The 21,575-nt window shown below is 46.1% G+C and overlaps 1 protein-coding gene across 2 annotated transcripts in view; it reads left to right on the top strand.

Annotated features, from left to right (window-relative positions):
- The first annotated feature begins 1,298 nt into the window (after nt 1-1,298).
- LOC137534355 (DNA ligase 1-like) overlaps nt 1,299-21,575 on the top strand; it is a 41,204-nt gene continuing 20,927 nt past the window's right edge. The window contains exons 1-6 of one of the 2 annotated variants that reach the window (XM_068255823.1): nt 1,299-1,567; nt 3,097-3,199; nt 8,956-9,053; nt 15,466-15,538; nt 17,421-17,495; nt 19,441-19,545. In XM_068255823.1, coding sequence (XP_068111924.1) covers nt 3,166-3,199; nt 8,956-9,053; nt 15,466-15,538; nt 17,421-17,495; nt 19,441-19,545 — 385 coding nt within the window. In that variant the 5' untranslated portion in view covers nt 1,299-1,567; nt 3,097-3,165. Of the gene's footprint in view, nt 1,568-1,703; nt 1,755-3,096; nt 3,200-8,955; nt 9,054-15,465; nt 15,539-17,420; nt 17,496-19,440; nt 19,546-21,575 lie in introns of those variants that run through there. The other variant, XM_068255824.1, reaches the window with a different exon arrangement.

The raw sequence follows: 21,575 nt of genomic DNA, 5'->3' as shown, positions 1-21,575 counted from the left end.
TGTAGGCAGGGGTATATGTCCCAGTATATGTAGGCATGTGTATATGTCCCAGTATATGTAGGCAGGGGTATATGTCCCAGTATATGTAGGCAGAGGTATATGTCCCAGTATATGTAGGCAGGTATATATGTCCCAGTATATGTAGGCAGGTGTATATGTGCCTAGTATATGTAGTCAGTGGGTATATGTCCCAGTATATGTAGGCAGGTGTATATGTGCCCGGTATATGTAGTCAGGGGTATATGTGGCCAGTATATGAAGGCAGGTGTATATGTCCCAGTATATGTAGGCAGGGGTATATGTCCCCAGATTAGGTAGCCAGGTGTCCACCCAGCAGGAGGGGAGAAGCGCAGTGGAGGGAGAGCTATGGGGACAGTGGGGAAGGGCGGACATCTCCTCCCCCCTTCCCTCACCTTAGGGGGCTCTCCCTCCCTCGCTGTCCCCTCCACAACTGATGTCCGGGTGGCTGGCAGCAGCGGGTGGAACTTACCTGCGTCTCGTCGCAGCGCGGGATGGATTTGACGCTACTCTGGTCTGGTCCAGACCAGAGCAGCGGCTGCAGGACCCGAACTTCCGGCGCTGGAGCGAGACGGAGGTAAGTCCCGCCCGCTGCACCAGCCACCCAGACATTAGTTGTGGAGGGGAAAGTGAGGGAGGGAGAGCACTAAGGTGAGGGAAGGGGGGGGGAGATGGCCTCCCTTCTCCACCGCTGCTCACAGCTCTCCCTCTTCTCTGCGCTGCTCCCCTCCCAAAAAAAAAAAACCCTGCAGCTCAGCTGGGCGCCCTTGGGGACCTAGCGCCCAGGGGCACGTGTCCTACCCCGACCCCCCCTAGCTACGCCCCTGCTGCCTAGTCCTGCCATTTAAGTTTGTTTTGTCTGGAGTACCCCCTGTATGATCACCAGCTTGGGAGATCTGTAGATATTATCCTGATAATATCCTGGGCCATATGCAATTTGTTTTTTCACCTGAGTTTTCTCCTAGGTGATATTTTTAAATTTGTAAATAAAATTCCTTTTAAGCCACCAGAAAGCAAGAAAATACTCAAAATAATTTTAATATCACTTTTTCACTTACTTATTGGTACTTTTTTAGTTGAAAAGTGATGAAAGTTATTTTAAATCGAAGATGCAAAATTATCTATCAGGAGAAAACCCAGGTGAAAAAGTGAATTGCGATCAACAAACGCCTGCATTGCGATCAACAACAGCTACTTCCCAGCAGCCGTAGGTAACAGTGAGAAAAAGCTTCAACTCGTTTCGATATGCTGGACTAGCAATAGAGATAGAAGAAGCAGATAGTGTCCTCGATACCGGAGAGCGGCGGCCATTTTCTTGTAGTACAGCTTATTAGCTTCTTGAACGAAGAAAAGATTTCCCTTTTTCACCGGAGTTAATTTGCTTTGCTAAATGGAGCTGAAAACAAATATTCTAATTTTAAATTTATGCCTCACGGGTGATTCTTAGTCTCCAGTTGCGGTAGCCATATTGTTGTAGCCAACAGGAATCCCTATTGTGAAGCATACAGAGCATCTTTCGGGAGTTGTTCTCGCAATCTGGGTGTTGGAGGTAATAACAAACAATTGTTCAGCACTAAGGATTTGGGCTGCGAATGCTTTCATTTTGTATCTGTAATTTTGAATGCAGTAGCTTTTGTGGCTCTGGTCTCAGAGTAGACGTTTGGGTTATGCTTGTTAGAATGAGGATCTGGCTAAGGCATAGCTACCTACCAACTGCTCCTCTTTTTCCTCTTTGGGTACCAAATTCTTCTGTCCCTCTTTCTTCCTTATTTGCCCCTCTTTCAGGACTGATGTTTAGATTTCTAAAAATATGTGTATAGTTCTATTGGAAAAAATGTCTGATCCTGGTTAAAAGATGCAGAACAGAGCTATACATCCATCAATGCCCCCACCGCTCTCTTCTGCGCCTGATTCAGATTACGGCCTTTCCCAATAGAACTTCAATCAATGGTTTTAACAGAATCTTTTTTTTCCGGTGATGGCACTAGTTTTTAATTCGTTTTTGTATCATTTGATATGTGTTTTAAATCAAAGGTTTACTTGTTTAAAGACAATGGATAATTTACAGAGTATATAACCTTGTCAATAACTGTCCCACAGAGGAGCTCACAATCTAGTCCCTACCATAGTTATATGTACCTCGTAGTCTAGGGCTAATTTTAGGGGGAAGCCAATTAGCTTATCTGTGAAACTGTGTTCCCACTTGAGTGGACAGCGGATATTTTTTGTCCGTTCTCCGATCATCGCTAAACGGGCAGTGAACGGCTCCTATTTTATAATCCGTGGGATCTGTTGCAATAAGCAGAACGCAATTCTGTGTAGTCTGCGATAATCCCAGGCCAGGCAGATGTGTTCCCCCATAGCCTATAGGGGTAACACATCTCCCGCGGGCTGCAGCTGAATCACTGCAGACGTGATGTGGGAGGGAACCGGAGTGCCTGGAGGAAACCCACACAGACACAGGGAAGAACATTCAAACTGTGCAGATAGCGCCCTGGCTGGGTTTTGAATCGGGGACCCAGCACTGCAAGGCAAGAGTGCTAACCACTATGCCACTGAGCTGTCCTACTATGTCAGCCATGCTAACAGGCAGTTGATGCATTAATACTGGTAATACTGCTGTATGCCGGCAGCACACGGCCATATATCCATTACTACCACCAACAGTGTACCGCGTCTTATGCTATTTGCGGTACATGGTTAGCGAGAGTGTTGCTACGGTAACGCATGTTATGCAAGTAGTGTAACGTGGGTTACCATAGCAATGCTCACGCTAATTATGTACTGCGGATTTCATTATTTCCGTAACGTGCTGTACAATGCTGGTGGTAGTAACGGTAATCTTGCCCCGTGCTGCCTGGACACAGCAATATTACTTGTGGTTAGTGCATCAACCCCCTGGAGAGATAAATCATGAGTTAAGTTAGATAAGGAGAAATAAATTGTGAGTTAATAAGTAAGGTGACATAATTCAACAGAAAAGCTTTGTGAATCAGCCCCAGAGAGTCCCGTGTAGGTTCTACTCCACAGTGTAGAAAGAAATGGATGAACTTGTATTTCTTATTTTGTCATTTATAGCAAGCTAATCTCAACTTCAAATCTGAGAGATCAAGTGCATAAAAGGACCAGGATCTATATGACGTCATCATGATGGAGAATCAGCCGCTTCTGACATCAGCAGGTAAGTGGAGATTTCCATTATTGTAAGTAACGATTTTCAGTAAGATGCAAATGTCTCTGTCTGGGATGCAAATTTGAAAACTTTGAGCCAATTTATTTAGAGGCTTGCAAGTGCTCCAGGCCAATTTATTTTAACCGCTTGAGGACCGCAGGCTTACACCCCCCCCTCCCCCTCCCCCCCTTAGTGACTAGGCTACTTTTTACAATTTAGGCCATTGCAGATTCAAGGCCTCGCTGCAGGGCTGTACAAATCGGCACACAAGTGATTCCCCCCCCCCCCCCCCCTTTTCTGCCCACCAAAAGAGCTTTCTGTTGGTGGGCTCTGAACCCTTCCGGCATTTATTTTATAATAAATGTTACTATTTTTTAAATAATTTTTGTATCCCTCCCCCTGCCAGCCAGTCACAGCGATCAGCTGTCAGGCATCAGCCTATGACAGCCGATCGCTTCTGTGCCTCCCAGGGGGACAGCCGTGTTAACGGCTGTCCGCAGTACTGAGCTGCCATAGATCGCAGCTCTGTACAGTGTAAATAGACAGTGGTTTTGCCGTCTAACAATCTCCTAGCGGCGATCGCGACTGACTCATTCAAGTGGAGATGCGCGCGTGATCTCCTGCAAAACCCAGCCCCAGGACTTCATGCCAATTGGTGTTGAGTGGTCCTGGCGCTGTTTTCCTTCTGTCCTGTGCAAGAGTTCAGGTCCACCCTGCGCCCCGCTAGCCCCCCAGAATTTGCCTACATTCAGATATCAGCAAACTAATGGGTGAGGGGCATCTCATTGCAGGATAGGAGCGCCTGCGTAATGCCACTTAACCGCCTATCAGAGTCTCCTAACAGGCTCTCCTCTGCTTGCTTCCACCTCTCCCCCGCCCCCTTCTTGTCAATCAGTGCTGTGCTCTCAGAGGAGAGCACAGAAGCTGCTTCTGCAGCATTGTGACCTCAAAGGTCGCCAAAGTGAAAGCAAAGCATTCCGTTTTCAATATTTTTTATTGGAAATTTCAAATTATAAACATATACGTCATTTGACATATCTTTAAAAAAAAATACACTTTACATAATAACATTCTTATCTTGTTAAGACAATATAACCAAACCTGTACATAGATACACACATTAAATACAATCTTATGCATAATACAAAGATTATTAAAATAATATTTGCTTCTTTTACTGATTCGATAATAGTTGTCAGTGTTATAATTTTCTGCAGGTTTCCACAGTAACTTTTATTTAAACTATTAAGACTATTAAGTGATGTTATACAGTGTTCTCCCCAGGATCAATCAGCCGGGCGGAGCGCCCGGGTAAGTTTAATTACCGCCCGGCTGATGAGACTGCGTGCCCCGTTGTCTCCGAGCCCCGGCTGATAAATCTGCGTGTCCCTGTCATCGCGAGCCGCAAGTGTCCGTCCAGCTGTCAGATGCGCTGCTTCCCCTCTACACTCGAGATCTCGCGCTTCCCGGCGAGCTCGTGCTCTGATAGGCTGCAAATAAGAGGCGTGACATTAGCGCCAGCCGCCTTCTGCAGAGCCGTGTGCCGCGTGTATGTCTGTGAGAGCTGTGCAGGGATGTGGGTGGAGAGAGAGGCATGTGCGCAGCTCACTGACGGATGAATCCGTCTTGCTCCATAGATATGCAGGCTATGAGATATCTGCGGCGCTGGATGGCAGAGGTGGATGGTGTGCTCCGGGTGATCAGCAGGGCTGTGCACTGTCTCGCAGCACGGAGCAGGTACTAAAGCTCGGGGAGACCTTTGGGGAACACCTGAGGATCAATGTGAGGAGCGATCTGCTGCCATGAGAGGGAGGGAGAGGGGGCCTACCTACCCACCCACTAGTCTGACCTACCTACCCACCCCACTAGCCACTAGTCTGACCTACCTACCCCACTAGCCACTAGTCTGACCTACCTACCTACCCCACTAGCCACTAGTCTGACCTACCTACCTACCCCACTACCCACTAGTCTGACCTACCTACCCACCCACTAGTCTGACCTACCTACTCACCCCACTAGCCACTAGTCTGACCTACCTACCCACCCACTAGTCTGACCTACCTACCCACCCCACTAGTCTGACCTACCTACCCACCCCACTAGCCACTAGTCTGACCTACCTACCTACCCACCCACTAGTCTGACCTACCTACCCACCCCACTAGCCACTAGTCTGACCTACCTACCCACCCCACTAGCCACTAGTCTGACCTACCTACCCACCCCACTAGTCTGACCTACCTACCCACCCACTAGTCTGACCTAAGTACCCACCCACTAGTCTGACCTACCTACCCACCCCACTAGCCACTAGTCTGACCTACCTACCCACCCCACTAGCCACTAGTCTGACCTACCTAACCACTCACCCACCACACTAGCCACCAGCCTGACTGACTTACCCTCCCACTCACCCCACTAGCCTGACTTACTTACCCACCCACCCCACTAGCCACCAGCGTGAACTATTACCCACCCCACTAGCCACCAGCCTGAACTACTTACCCACCCACCCCACTAGCCACCAGCCTGAACTACTTACCCACCCACCCCACTAACCACCAGCCTGAACTACTTACCCACCCACCCCACTAGCCACTAGCCTGAACTACTTACCCCACCCACTCACCCCACTAGCCACCAGCCTGACCTACTTACCCACCCATCCCACTACTAGCCTGACCTACCTACCCACCCCACTAGCCTCCAGCCTGACCTAGTAACCCTCCCACCCCACTAGCCTGACCTAGTAACCCTCCCACCCCACTAGCCACCAGCCTGACCTACACCTCACTGGCCTGAACTACTTACCCACCCACCTCACTAGCCACAGCTTGACCTACTTACCCACTACATTACAGTTGGCTACGCCCATGTAATGCTTCCACCCATTTTCCAGCACATGTCATGGCCACGCCCATTTTACCCCACCCGGCTACTTTTTCATGCCACCCGGCTGAAAAAATTTTCTGGGGAGAACACTGTTATATATTATAATTCTCCGCTTAATGCTCATAAGTAATTTGCATGAAATCTTTTTACTTCTCCTATAAACGCGTCTAAATGTGCACAAATGCGAATTAATGCGTATAAATTTCGCATAAGCGCCTATGAATGTACAAAAGTGTCAAAACCGCGTATAATAACACGTATAGAGAGATATAAATGCGTATAAATACGCGTATGAGTACGCATAAAACGCGCACAAAAAACGAAAGCAAAGCATTCCAAGAGATAGGAGTGGTGGGGAGAGGAGGCATGTTTTTTTTTTTTACTTTTAGATCTGGCTCCGGTTAGCTTTAAGTCCTCCTGAATCCAGTGAAACCTGTGAAATAAAAACCACATTGCAGGATTACTAACCAACGGCCGTATCTCCTAGCTGTCTTTATCCTACTGTCTGAGGTCCTGTTCTGCTGCAGCACCTCTTCGTGCTCAACCAAATGACACCCTCAAAATGGGCCAACCCCAAAAGTACTTCCGGGTCAGTGGTCAAACTGGAAGACATTGGCCTCATTTCACTAAGGGCAGTCCGGTAAAAAAAAGTTTAGGTTTAGGTACCGCATTCGGTATTTTACACTCTTTTTTTCCAAATTCACTAAGATTTACTTGCATGCGGAAGAAGTAGTTCGGTATTACACCAAAAAAAACATGCTTAAAGAAAACCTGTAACTAAAAAAAGTTCCCCTGGGGGGTACTCACCTCGGGTGGGGGAAGCCTCCGGATCCGATCGAGGCTTCCCCCGTCCTCCTGTGTCCCACGGCGGTCTCGCTGTGCCCCTCCGAATAGCAGGGATGTAGATATTTACCGTCCCGGCTCAAGCGCAGGCGCAGTATCGGCTCTCCGCTCGGAGATAGGCGGAAATATCCGATAAATATTGGTCCGCTCTACTGTGCAGGAGCAAGTCTCCTGCGCTTGGATAGTAGAGCGGACCTGACGGAGATCGGCTATTTCTGCCTATCTCCGTGCTGAGAGCCGTAACAACGGCCCTGCTGGAGCCGGGACAGTAAATAAATCAGCGCTTGTCAGCCTTGCCAAGGGAGGAATCTGGGACACTTCTGGGGAGCCAGCGCTGGATTGCCTGCAGCTACAGGGATGGGGGAAGCCTCATTGTGACCCTGAGGCTTCACCCACCCGAGTTGAGTACCCCCCAAGGGATTGTTTTTTTTTTTTTTGTGACAGAGTCTCTTTAAATTCACTAAGCCCTGCACAGAAAGTCTCACCAGTAGTGATGAAATGAACTGTGAGACATTCAGGTTGATTCACTAAAGATACTGCACACAAGCAAGCACAGGTTAATATGAGCAAGCGCACGGGAGTGTGATGGAGGAGGCATGCAACTGGGTGTGTGCATGCGCAGTAGCCAGCGAGTCGGGCAGCTGCTGCACAGATAAGAGTGGAACGGCGGCGAGGGACCAGAACGACTACAGGCAGCTAGAAGAAGCCCTAGGTAAGTTAAACTGCATTTTTTTTCACTTAAAATACCTTTGAGGCTGGGAGCACACATAACATAGCGTGAAAGGCTGCGTTTTATGTCATGTTTTATGTTAATGTTGTGTGCGTTTTTGCCTCGTTTTTGGTGCATTTGCGATGCGTTTTTCAAGCGCTTTGCGTGTGTTTTAATGCGTTTGAGGTTCACAAATACAAAACGCATATGCTTTTTGTATGCGTTTTCCATTTATGCAAATCACTAGGTAGACAACAGGAAGCGGAAATACAGGGAGAAAACATATTTTGGGGGAAAGACGCATATAAAAAAACGCATGGAAAATGCATTAAAAACGCATACTATTGCGTTCCCATTGACATTATGTGCGTTTTTTATGCATCTATGAATATTATGCAACAAAACCAGCGTTTTTAAAAACGCTGGTTTAAAAACTCATATAAAACACATATGTGGTTTTTTATATGCGTTTTTTGCTGCGGCCCATAGACTTCCATTAGCGGCAAAAACGCAGCGTTTTCCGCAATGCTAGCATTTCTGCTATTTGTGCAACCAGCCTTAAAGAAAAACCTCACTCTCAGTTCACGGGTACATTGCAATACAAATGATATACAGCTTGGATTTTGGAAAGTAAAACGCACTGTCTGCTAATTCGGACAGACCCAATAAGGGGTTTACCAAGGCTATATTTATACTTTTTCTGCCCCTAGGCCAAGTATGTTGGAGCTCCTCCTCCATGTGCCGCAGCGCCTCTCCCATTTCATGTGTAGCCTCCTCTTCCATGTGTATCATCCCCAGGGCCGGCCCTTGACTTTTTGCCACCTGAGGCATAATAAGAAAAAGGGGAGGGGGTCCGACCGCCCTCCCCACCGCTAGGCCCAATACCCCCTTTCTGCCAGCTACCCCTCCAGCTCGGCGGGCGGCACCCAGCATCCACAGACAGGCGGGTGCCGCCCCCCCAGATCTGCCGCCTGAGGCAAATGTTTCACCCCGCCTCATGAGCGGGCCGGGCCTGATCATCCCTGTGCTGCAGCCTCTCTTTCATGTACAGCTCCCTTAGCCATCAGCTTCCCTTTTGCATGTGTTGCTTTCCATTTGCACCCTTCTCTTTCATATGTAGGAAAACCCATTTCCCATCCAAGTGACCCTTGGACCGCAGCTGCCCAAGGCTCGGGCCTTTGGGGCCTTTCCAGGAATCTGGTCCTGGGGTTCACAAGCTTTCTTGCACCACCCTACATGCTGTAATAATGTTGAGAAACACTGGTCTACAGCGAGTAATTTATGCCTTGTGTATTCAGTCAGTGTGTGTTTCCTACAGATGGATCCAGTGATAAAATCCCAGCAGAGAGCAGTACAGGTCCCCTTTATTCCCAGGATTGTTCACAGGAACACAACAAGATCCCGCCGGATTATCAGGTAAACAAAACTGAAGTTTAACAACAATAGCAAACATCGTAAAACTCAAGTCCAGGCGAATGCAAAACCTAAAGGTGGCCATACACTGATAGATTTGCAGCAGATTCGACCATCAGATAGATTTTTGTCAGATGCCTGTCAGGTCGAATTTGACAGGAATCTATCTGATGTGTGCTACACACTAGGAACAGATTTCCAATAGATTTCAGTGAAGGGGAAAGACGGCTCACCCTACTGCAGCCAACTCCTGCCCGTGTCAAATACCGTTCCCCCTCTAAGTTGTAGCAACTCGGGGGAAACACTTAATTTGGGCACCAGCTGAATTACCTTGTTTTTTTTTTCTAATTTGAGCACTGGCTATTTCTGGGGCCAAAATGAGTCGCTGAGCGCCACTATAGCGGTAATTCTCATTACGGCCTATGGCAGCGCCCAGATGATCGGCACAGAACTGCGTTGAAATTAGTTGATCTGCATGCAATGCAACAGGAGCCATGCAAAGGATGCAGTAAAGCAGCTGCAAGAAGTAAGAGGACTGGCGCCCAGAGCTCTGGTATGTGCTTTCTTCTGCGCGGTGCTCTGCATTTGCTTTTTGGGGGAGGTGTGTGTGCGCTTGTGTGTGTGTGCGTTAGTATTACAAAGAGGCATCAGGCAATCCCCGCCCGGTCCACGTGTCGGTGATTGACAGCGCCGCAGGCGCAGTACAGGCCGACCTGGAGGTCGGCCTGACGTCATCGCCGCGGACCGGGAGGAGCTGCAGCGAACAGCTGACGGCAGAGCTGTGGCGAGGGACATGCTGGGAGATTGCGGTTGGAAGAAGCCCCTGGTAAGTAGCACTTTTCTGTATATTACCCTGCTAACTCCTTTAATGCTTGGGAACACACGGTTCGTTTTTTAGCTGATTAGATGGTTCGATAGATAACTTCCGACATGTCCGATCTCTGTTTCGATCCTTTCACCGCTTGATTTCTGATAGAAGTGAATGGAAAAAGTTAAGAAAAACGAGCGTAAGATAAGAGAATTGACTGCAGAATTGAGCAGCAAAAACGATCGAGAGGAGAAACGCACGGCAGAAACAAACCGTGTATTCCCAGCATAAGTCTAGAGAAAAGATGCCTTGGAGGAGATCTAATTAACATGTATAAATACAGGGGTCCTCTGCGGCTCAGCTGCAGCTAGTACTCCAGTGCCCTTCCTGTAATGCCCAGAACTGAATTCCATATTCCAGATGCAGCCTTACTAAAGAGTTAAACGGGCAACATTATGCTAGCATCCTGAGTTTTGATTACCATTTTAATGCATCACAACGTTATTTGCTTTAAAGAGGAACTGTAACGGCAAAACGTCCCCTGGGGGGTACTCACCTCGGGTGGGGGAAGCCTCCGGATCCTAATGAGGCTTCCCACGCCGTCCTGCATCCCTCGGGGGTCTCGCTGCAGCCCTCCGTACAGCCGTGACGTAATATTTACCTTCCTGGCTCCTGCGCAGGCGTTCTGATGGCTGTCGGCTCCGAAGTAGGCGGAAATACCCGATCGCCATCGGGTCCGCTCTACTGCGCAGGCGCAAGTCTCCGGCGTCTGCGCAGTAGAGCGGACCCGACGGAGATCGAGTATTTCCGTCTATTTCCGAGCCGAATGCAGCCACAGCGCCCCCGCTGGAGCCAGCAAAGGTAAATATTGAAATTACAGTCAGGCCTGTCGCCGGCTGTTCAGAGGGCTGCAGCGAGACCCCCGTGGGATGCAGGACAGCGTGGGAAGCCTCATTAGGATCTGGAGGCTTCCCCCACCCGAGGTGAGTACCCCCAGGGGATCTTTTTAAAGTTACAGAGTCTCTTTAACTGCAGCATTATATATATATATATATATATATATATATATATATACAGTATATACAGTGGGATGCGAAAGTTTGGGTAACCTTGTTCATTATCATGATTTTCGTCGTTGGTTGTTACGATAAAAAATGTCAGTTAAAAATATCATATAGGAGACACACGCAGTGATATTTGAGAAGTGAAATGAAGTTTATTGGATTTACAGAAAGTGTGCAATAATTGTTTAAACAAAATGAGGCAGGTGCATAAAAGAAATGAAATCAATATTTAGTAGATCCTTCTTTTTCAGAAATTACAGCCTCTAATCATTTACTGTAGGTTCCAATGAGAGTCTGGATTCTGGTTGAAGGTATTTTGGACCATTCCTCTTTACAAAACATCTCTAGTTCATTCAGGTTTGATGGCTTCCGAGCATGGACAGTTCTCATTAACTCACCCCACAGATTTTCAATTATATTCAGGTCTGGAGACTAAGATGGTCATTCCAGAACGCTGTGCTTGTTCTTCTGCATGAATGCCTTAGTGGATTTTGAGCAGTGTTTAGGGTTGTTGTCTTGTTGAAAGATCCAGCCCTGGGGCAGCTTCAGCTTTGTCACTGATTCCTGGACATTGGTCTCCTAAATCTGCTGATACTGAATGGAATCCATGCGTCCCTCAACTTTGACAATATTCCCAGCTCTGCACTGGCCACACAGCCCCACAGCATGATGGAACCACCACCATATTTTACTGTAGGTGGCTGGATAGTGTAAGGGTGGCTGGAAAGTGTAATGGTTAAGGGCTCTGCCTCTGACACCAGAGACCAGGGTTCGAATCTCAGCTCTGCCTGTTCAGCAAGCCAGCACCTATTCAGCAGGAGACCTTAGGCAAGTCTCCCTAACACTGCTACTGCCTATAGAACGCGTCCTAGTGGCTGCAGCTTTGGCGCTTTGAGTCCGCCATGGGAAAAGCGCAATATAAGTCTTTGTCTTTTTTATTTTTTCTTGGAATGCTGTGTTGTTTTTCTTCCATGCAGAACACCCCTTGTTATGCCCAAATGAAATAACTCAATTTTAGCTTCATCAGTCCACAGCACCTTATTCCAAAATGAAGCTGGCTTGTCCAAATGTGCTTTAGCATACCTCAAGTAGCTCTATTGGTGCTGTGGGCGGAGAAAAGGCTTCCTCTGCATCACTCTCGCATACAGCATCTCCTTGTGTAAAGTGCGCAGAATGGTTGAACGATGCACAGTGACTCCATCTGCAGCAAGATGATGTTGTAGGTCTTTGGTGCTGGTCTGTAGGTTGACTCTGGCTGTTCTCACCATTGGTCGCTTCTGTTTATCCGAGATTTTTCTTGGTCTGCCAGTTCAAGCCTTAAAGGACAACTGTAGTGAGAGATATATGGAGGCTGCCATATTTATTTCCTTTTAAGCAATACCAGTTGTCTGGCAGCCCTGCTGATCTATTTGGCTGAAGAAGTGTCTGAATCACACCAGAAACAAGCGTGCAGCTAATCTTGTCATATCTGTCAAAATTGTCAGAAAAACCTGATCTGTTGCATGCTTGTTCAGGGAGTATGGCTGAAAGTATTAAAGGCAGAGTATGAGCAGGATAGCCAGGTAACTGGTATTGCTTAAATGGAAATAAATACAACAGCCTCCATACACCTCTCTCTATAGTTATCCTTTAACTTGAACTGAGACTGTGGTCTTCCATTTCTTCAGTATGTTCCTAACTGTGGAAACAGACAGCTGTAATGTCTGAGACAGCTTTCTGTATCCTTCCCCTAAACTATGATGGTGAACAATCTTTATCTTCAGGTCATCTGAGAGTTGTTTTGAGACCCCCATGTTGCTACTTTTCAGAGAAACTTAAAAGCGGAGGGAAACTTGCAATTGACCCCCTTAAATACTCTTTCTCATAATTGCATTCACCTGTGTATGTAGGTCAGGGGTCACTGAGCTTACCAAGCCAATTTGAGTTTCAATAATTAGTTGTAAAGGTTCTGGAATCAATAAAATGACAACAGTGCCCAAATTTATGCACTTGCCTAATTTTATTAAAACAATTATTGCGCACTTTGTGTAAATTCAATAAACTTCATTTCACTTCTCAAATATCACTGTGTTTGTCTCCTATATGATATATTTAACTGACAATTTTTATCATAACAACCAAAACTTTCCCATCCCATTGCACATATATGCAGTGCTGCCCATGATTATTCATACCCCTGGCAAATTTTGACTTAACGTTACTTTCATTTAACTAGCAAGAAATTTTTGGGCAGGAAATGACCTAGGTGTCTCCCAAAATATAATAAGACGATTTACAAAAGGTGTTATTGTGGAAAAAAGAAAAAATATTTCTCAGCTTTTATTTACATTTGAGCAAAAAATGTCCAGTCCAAAACTATTAAGAGTATTGTAAAAGATATGCTTCAGCGCATGCGTGCTGCCACCAACTTTTATTTAAAAACCCTGTGTTGTCATAGACTTACATGACTTCCAGTCCGACTCAGGTTGCCATGGGAGCCGCATGGTAACGTGGGTATGTGCTCAGGTTAGAAAGGGAACTTCCCGCACAGCATACGGCAGTGTGGGGAGTGTGAGCTCCCCATAGACTTTCATTGGTAAATGAACCTGACTGCCACACCCCAGTGTAAAAGGGCCCTAAAAGTGAGGGTCTCGGCTTATATACGAGTCATACTTCTACCCCGGCATGTCGTCCCCCGCCGGAGCGGTATGAGCACCTGTTTCCCCCCGAATGTCGTACACCAAATGTTTTCCTGCCAGAGCGGTATTTGTAGTTACCACACATCCCCCGAATGGCCCAGAGTCTTGCACAGTGGAGCGTTCTCTCACCAGTACCCACCGCCGGGATTTATCTCGAGCTTCTCTATCAGTAGTGATGGTCAAGTAGATGCAAAAAACTTTGAGTTGATGCAGATTGTATGCACATTTATGCAGCTTGAAGATGAATGAATCGAATTTTACCTCAGCAGTTCATTTTCAAGCAGCATAAATTTGCATACAAATTTGCATACATTGGCATCAATTTGAAGTTATTTGCATCTACTTGACCATCACTATCAGTCCCATTTCTGTGTTGTCCTCTAGTGGCACCTCACATTACGTGCACCACTGCAGGAAGTCATAGAGACATGACTTACGATAGAGAAGCCAAAGATGAATCCCGGCGGCATGAACGGGTAAGTGAACGTTCCACGGTGCAAGACTCTGCAAATGCCGATGGGCCATTTGGGGGATGTATGGTAACTACAAATACCATTCCGGGGGGATGGACATATGGCAGGGGACACAGCTGCGTACACCACTCTGGTGGGGGGGGGGGGGGAGCATATGGCGGGGGCATCGTGGGAAACAACTGTGCATACTGCTGTAGATGCTGGATCAGAGGCCCAGGATAGTGATCAGAGAGGTTCTCAGTAGGTGCTGCATTTCCTATGCTGCACCTGTAGGTGCTGACTATACTTGGATCAATCATTTTTTTCCTGGGTTTTTTTTAGGGTAAAAGTTGGGGGGGTCGGCTTATTTTCCCATACAAACCACACCTCTCCAAATCTGTAAACTGTCTATACACATTAACTTAAAGTGGATCAGAGATAAACTTTTACTGATTGCATAATTGTGTTCCTTTCATATAGTTTATAGGGCATTCCTCAAGCCAAATACTTTTTTGTTTTTGTTTTAATAATTGCCTATAAAATAAACAAGCCTCGCCGACACAGCTTTTCAGAGTGCCTTTGCATTTTTAGACAGTAGCAAGGGCTTATGGGAGCTCAGTCTGGGCAGGAGGAGGGGGAGGTGTTACTAGCCATTGATTTCAGAGGCAGAGGGGAGGAGGGGGAATTATGTTTTCACAGGTTGAGGGCTAGAGATGCAGATCAGCTTGCCTGCGTGTAATGTTTACAAACAGAACATAGCTGCTCTCAATGGGCTTGATTCACAAAGCGGTGCAAAGTATTTGCACGCCTGTGAAAAGCCCTTTATCACACCTAAACTCAGTTTAGGCATGATAAAATGAAACTTGCGCGAAATTCCAGCGCGCAATCGCGTGGTGCACGGTGCAGTGCGCGCGATGCGCCTATTAAACTCTATGGGCGCTGCACGCGGAATTGCGCAATTGCACACGCAAAACTTTGCGCGTGGGACTTTGCGCGCGATAACCAGCACAAAGCGGTGCTAACTCAGCGGTGCAAAGGTTATCACGCCTAAAGTCTTTTAGGCGTGATAACTGAGTTATCACCGCTTTGTGAATCAGGCCCATTGTATCATCGGAAGAAATAATCTTATTCTGTTGAAGCTGTTTGCAGCTAGTTTTGCTGTGTAAACTATCTAAACTTTAGATAAGATATATAGCATGTTACTTGTTATAGTTAGTTTTTCATCTCGGATCCGCTTTAACAGAGGTACCTGAATTATAACTCGCCATGTAATAAGACACACACACACTGTAACTAGAAATGCCCCAGACTATTTGTTATGTAAGTAGCAGCACCATAATCTCGGTTTTGGCCTATTTCGAATCAACTATAATTAATTACTTGATATATTTCCATATATCTGTCTTTTTCTAGAAAGACAACCTGATTGGTGCTACAGCTGAGGATAAAGAAATGCCGTGTGAGGAGAAGGAACCAATCGGGACAGGTGAGAAATAAACACTATACTGAGTCACACATCTTCCCTGTTCAGTCACTACAATATTCTCCTCTTCTCTGTCAGTAGTAATGAGTAAACAGTGTGGAGGGTGGTGGGGTGCTTTTAAAAGAAGTACAACTATTGAAGGAAATCTGATGCAAAACAGGTGCAAAAGTGGAGCGGTTGCTCAGGACAACAAATCAGGAACCTGGATGTCCATCCACACGTTCTGGACCTTGCTCTGGCTTTGATAAATCTGCCTTTTGGTCTGGATTATTTAGCAAGACAAGTGCAAAAAATGGAGCAGAAGCCATAGTTTCCCACAGCAACCAATACAGTTTCAGAACACAGAGGGCCATATCTAATTCACTTTTTCTATGAAGTTTTCTACTAGAAGATAATTTTTCATCTTCGAATTAGAAGAACTTTTTAACACTTTGCAATGGAAAAAAAGTAACAAAAAGTAGGTGAAAAAGTACTGTCACAATTATTTTGAGTATTTGTTTGCTGAGGCATTTTATTTACAAGTTGTGAAAATATAACTTAGGAGAAAACTTAGATGAAAAAGTGGCCCAGAATGTGGCTGATTTAACAAATTGCTCCAGTTTTCTATGCACCTTGCTTAATAAATTGGGGAGGTCTGGAGACATCGCCCTCTATTAGAAGTTAAGGGGAGACAGTATGTGCCCAGTGGGGGAGTCAGGCGCCATCAGCCCCTATTAGAAGTAATGGGGAGACAGTATGTGGCCAGTGGGGGAGTCAGGAGACATCAGCTCCTATTAGATGTAATGGGAAGACAGTATGTGCCCAGTGGGGGAGTCAGGAGACATCAGCCCCTATTAGAAGTAATGGGGAGACAGTATGTGCCCAGTGGGGGAGTCAGGTGACATCTGCCCCTATTAGAAGTAATAGGGAGACAGTATATGCCCAGTGGGGAGTCAGGTGACATCTGCCCATATTAGGAGTAATGGGGAGACAGTATGTGGCCAGTAGGGGGGTCAGGAGACATCAGCCTCTATTAGAAGTAATGAGGAGACAGCATGTGGCCAGTGGGGGAGTCAGGAGACATCAGCCCCTATTAAACGTAATGGTGAGAGAGTATGTGCCCAGTGGGGGAGTCAGGAGACACCAGCCCCTATTAGAAGTTATAGGGAGACAGTATGTGCCCAGTGGGGGAGTCAGGAGACATCAGCCCCTATTAGAAGTAATGGAGAAACAGTATGTGGCCAGTGGGGGAGTCAAGAGCCATCAGCCCCTATTAAAAGTAATAGGGAGACAGTATGTGCCCAGTGGGGGAGTCAGGAGACTTCAGCCCCTATTAGAAGTAATGGAGAGACAGTATGTGGCCAGTGGGGGAATCAGGAGACATCAGCCCCTATTAGTAGTAATGGGGAGACAGTATGTGGCCAGTGGGGAAGTCAGGAAACATCAGCCCCTATTAGAATTAATGGGGAGACAATGTGCTCAGCGAGGGAGTCTGAAGCCATCAGTCCCTATTGTGCCCAGTGGGGGAGTCAGAAGGCATAATGTCCTAGAGGTAATGTATAGACAGTAAACAGAGTGGACCAATGGATGAAAACTAGTACAAAGCATGTACACATTTAGAGCAGTTGTCCAGAGCAATCAGTCACAACTCTTGATCTGAGCATCTGCTTTATTTTGTCACCAGTTTTGCTCCAGATGTCCTTGAACGGATTTAGGTAAATCTGCCCCACTATGATCATAGTGGAGGTGTCAGGTGTTTTCAGCGCCTGTTAGACTCCGGCTCTTCTCCTCACATCATGTTATTGTGTGTTAGCTAAGAGGTGACCAGTCTTCCTGTGACATGCCTGCTCTCTGGTGTTACCTAAACATGTCAGTACAGGGGGCATCATTTTTGCTTTTTTTACAGACGTCACAGGGTCTCCCATAGTTGCTGAAATTGAGGAAGAGGATGAAGGAATTAAAGAGGAGGAAATACTCGCAGGTAAGGGATGCCATAGCGTTAAAGGAATATGAAACTCAGGGTATCGTTTTGTTCGTTCCTCACCATTTATTACCCCTCTACTGTTTCTCCAAGTCTGCCGTTCTTCTAATTTATTTCTTGCTTTAGTAAGAAGTGGACCCTTGTGGGGAGTGATCTGGTGGCTACAATAAAGCTGCTTCAGTAGGCACTGAATAGTAAAGCAGAATCATTCAGCTGTAATTGGCATTTATCACCTGTGGTGTCTCACTGCTACAGGAGACTAACACCACAGTATAGGAGACCTTTAGCAGTATGAGGATGATGAGAGGGAGAGGTGAGTTGGGGAAACCTCTCCTGCCATCCCTGCAATCTGTGCCTTCCTGGTCATGGCAAAGAGGTGGGCTAAACAGAGATCTTCATTTGCCGCTGTAAAGAGTAGGAAATCACCTGAAACCATTCAGACAGCTGTATTGAACTAGTTATTGACTTTTGTGTTTACTGATACACATTTCGTGGGGGTATTCTCAACCCACTTACTTAGGTAGTAATAGCCACTATATGGGAACACTTATAAATACACTTAAAAACCATCCGCATCTGTTTTGGATATGATGGCTAATCAATCAGCTTATGTCTTCCAATATAGTGGCTATTTATATCTAACGAAATGCGGGGAGAATTTGTTTTGAGTCAAGCACCATCAGTCGTGTGGAGACAGTATGTGGCCAGCGGGGTAATAAGCCATCAGCCCCTATTAAAGGTAAGGGGGGACAGTATGTGCCCAGTGGGGGAGTCAGGAGACATCAGCCCATATTAAAGATAAGGGGGGACAGTATGTGCCCAGTGGGGGAGTCAGGAGACATCAGCCCCTATTAGAAGTAATGGGGAGACAGTATGTGGCCAGCGGGGGAGTCAGGAGACATCAGCCCCTATTAGAAGTAATGAGGAGACAGTATGTGCCCAGTGGGGGAGTCAGGAGACATCAGCCCCTATTAGAAGTAATGGGGAGACAGTATGTGGCCAGTGGGGGAGTCAGGAGACATCAGCCCCTATTAGAAGTAATGAGGAGACAGTATGTGCCCAGTGGGGGAGTCAGGAGACACCAGCCCCTATTAGATGTAATGGGGAGACAGCATGTGGCCAGTGGGAGAGTCAGGAGACATCAGCCCCTATTAGAAGTAATGGGGAGACAGTATGTGCCCAGTGGGGGAGTCAGGAGACACCAGCCCCTATTAGATGTAATGGGGAGACAGTATGTGCCTCGTGGGGAGTCAGGAGACATCAGCCCCTATTAGAAGTAATGGGGAGACAGTATGTGGCCGGTGGGGGAGTCAGGAGACATCAGCCCCTATTAGAAGTAATGGGGAGATAGTATGTGCCCAGTGGGGGAGTCAGGAGACATCAGCCCCTATTAGAAGTAATGAGGAGACAGTATGTGCCCAGTGGGGGAGTCAGGAGACACCAGCCCCTATTAGATGTAATGGGGAGACAGTATGTGCCTCGTGGGGAGTCAGGAGACATCAGCCCCTATTAGAAGTAATGGGGAGACAGTATGTGTCCAGTGGGGGAGTCAGGAGACATCAGCCCCTATTAGAAGTAATGGGGAGACAGTATGTGCCTAGTGGGGAGTCAGGAGACATCAGCCCATATTAGAAGTAATGGGGAGACAGTATGTGTCCAGTGGGGGAGTCAGGAGCCACCTGCCCTTTTTAGAAGTAATGGGGAGACAGTGTGTGGCCAGTGGGGGAGTCAGGAGACACCAGCCCTTTTTAGAAGTAACGGGGAGACAGTGTGTGGCCAATGGGAGAATCAGGAAACATCAGTTCCTAAAAGAATCCATCTCTTCTCCTCATATCATGTCATTGTCTGTTACCTGCCAAGAGATGTGACCATCTTCCCTCCACATACTCACTTGTGTTACCTACAAATATTAGTAAGGGGCAGTGCTGTTTTTTTTCTTTTATAGCTACTGGAGACACCAGAGGGACACAGAGAAATGTCACAGCTGAGAAAGAGGAAGAAGGTCACATAAGTATTAAAGAGGAGAATTTACCTACAGAGGTTGGTGCAGGTAAGTTACCCTGTAATATTGTAAAATACATAAAAATATATCCAGATTTTCAGACCTCATTTACAAACCCCTCATACTTATGTAAGCAAATCAGAATCAATTTTCTGCTTCATAACTTGGGATGAGTTATGGAATACTGACAAGCCTAAAGCCCAATCTACACGATACAATTCTTTATACGATTCAATTACGATTCTATTTACGATCCGATTAAATCCAACATGTCCGATCAGGATTCGATTCAATTTAACTCGATTTGCCATTGCAAAACAATGGCAAATCGAATCGAATCCTGATCGGACATGTCAGATTTAATTGGATCGTACATAGAATCGTAATTGAATCGTATAAAGAATCGTATCGTGTAGATTGGGCTTAAAAGGCCCTTATTTGTTGACTCTTGGTCTTGGCAGCACTGGCCTGCTATAAATCATCCTCCATTTCTACATGTTTTTAGAGTTGTAATGGAGACCTTTCGCATTTTATGGACTTGCCCAAAGCTGAACCAATTTTTAGAGTAGTGTGTACAGCATGGCACCTCCCATTTTTCCTATAGTCATGCAGGAAGGGGTCTGCCCTTCTGCATTAGAAACTACAGCCCCTCACTAAGCCACAAAATATACTAGCAACGTCCCTCTTTCTAGCAGCTAAAATGGTTATTTCCCATAAAACTGAACAAGCCAATTATTAGCGTATGTGAAGTTAGATTAAGGGTGAACATTTTCCTATTGAATGAAAAACTGACCAGTATCCCTTAGAGATACCAGTAAATAATTCCAGGATCTTTTAAAGCTATGGATATAGCAGGAGTTCCCTGGGGGTTTAGGTGAATTAGAACTAAGATTTTGATGGACGCAACTGGACCTGTGTGGCCACCTCATCAGTCCTGGCTAGGGATGGTCAATGAGGTGCAAATAATTTTAAGTTGATGCGGCATTATGCAAATTTTGTGTGCAAATGTATGCAGTTTGAAAATGAGCCAATCAAATACTGCTGTGGTAGAATTTGATTGGTCCATTTTCAAGCAGCATAATCCTGCATTAACTCAAAATGATTTGCATCTCCTTGACAGTCCCTAGTCCTGGCCTCTCTTCTTTCCCGCTATTCTTTCTTGCTCTTTGCTCTCCTAAAAAGGCACTGTAGTGGCATACTGCATAGTAGAAGGCATTAAACCATTCAGGGTACCCACTTTTACATTACGTTTCCTGGTTTCAGCATCAGAAACACTTCCTATATATCTACATATAGATGCACATTGGTATGTAACCCCACCCTGCCAATGATGCTTATGCTAGGCTATTTAGCTATGCGGAATCCTCCTCTCAGAGCATTCTGGGATGCCAGTTGTATTGCTGCAGAAAGTACCAGTATTTAAGATGTTGCCACATGTGATAACATTCAGAATGTAAATGAGGGGATGGAAAGACTTTGCAATGGGCAAACACCGACTAAATCACTTATAAATGAACATTGTAAAAAAAAATAAGCAATTTTATTCATTACAGTTTTTTTCACTAGTTCCTCTGTAAGGAAAGCCATCAATAAATATGTCAGGGGAATAGGTAGACATGTATTTGTGGATGTGAACATTTTCTCTTCCTGATTTCCCTTTCTTCTGCTTTTACATTGACCTGCTGAATCTGCAACTAAATCACTGACAGTATCAGCAGTTTTTGGAAGAGTCCATTTTACCAGGGGGTATGAACTAATCATTTCTAAGGAGGAAGGTTAATATTGCTGAGGAGAGAAGTGCAGAAAAAAAGTTGGAGCTTGTCATTTGCTGATTTGCTCCATAGTCTGTATGAAGAGCCTGCAGTCAGTTACACCAGCACAATAGCTCTGCATTCTATGTCAGCCCATGCTCAGGGCAGTGTTTATTCAGCCATTTTAACGTTATTCGGGGCAGCAGTCTCCTTTTCCTAAATAGATGTAATGTACCCAGCATGTACCCAGTTGGAGCATTGGGAGCAAACAATCCGTATTAGGGGAGATACAGTATGTGCACAATAAGAAGTTAAAAGCCCCTTTTT

This window comes from Hyperolius riggenbachi, chromosome 10, assembly GCF_040937935.1.
Source record: "Hyperolius riggenbachi isolate aHypRig1 chromosome 10, aHypRig1.pri, whole genome shotgun sequence".
NCBI classification, from domain to species: Eukaryota; Metazoa; Chordata; class Amphibia; order Anura; family Hyperoliidae; genus Hyperolius; species Hyperolius riggenbachi.
Note: the sequence above shows the minus strand (reverse complement) of the source record. Positions and strands in the feature narration are given on the sequence as shown.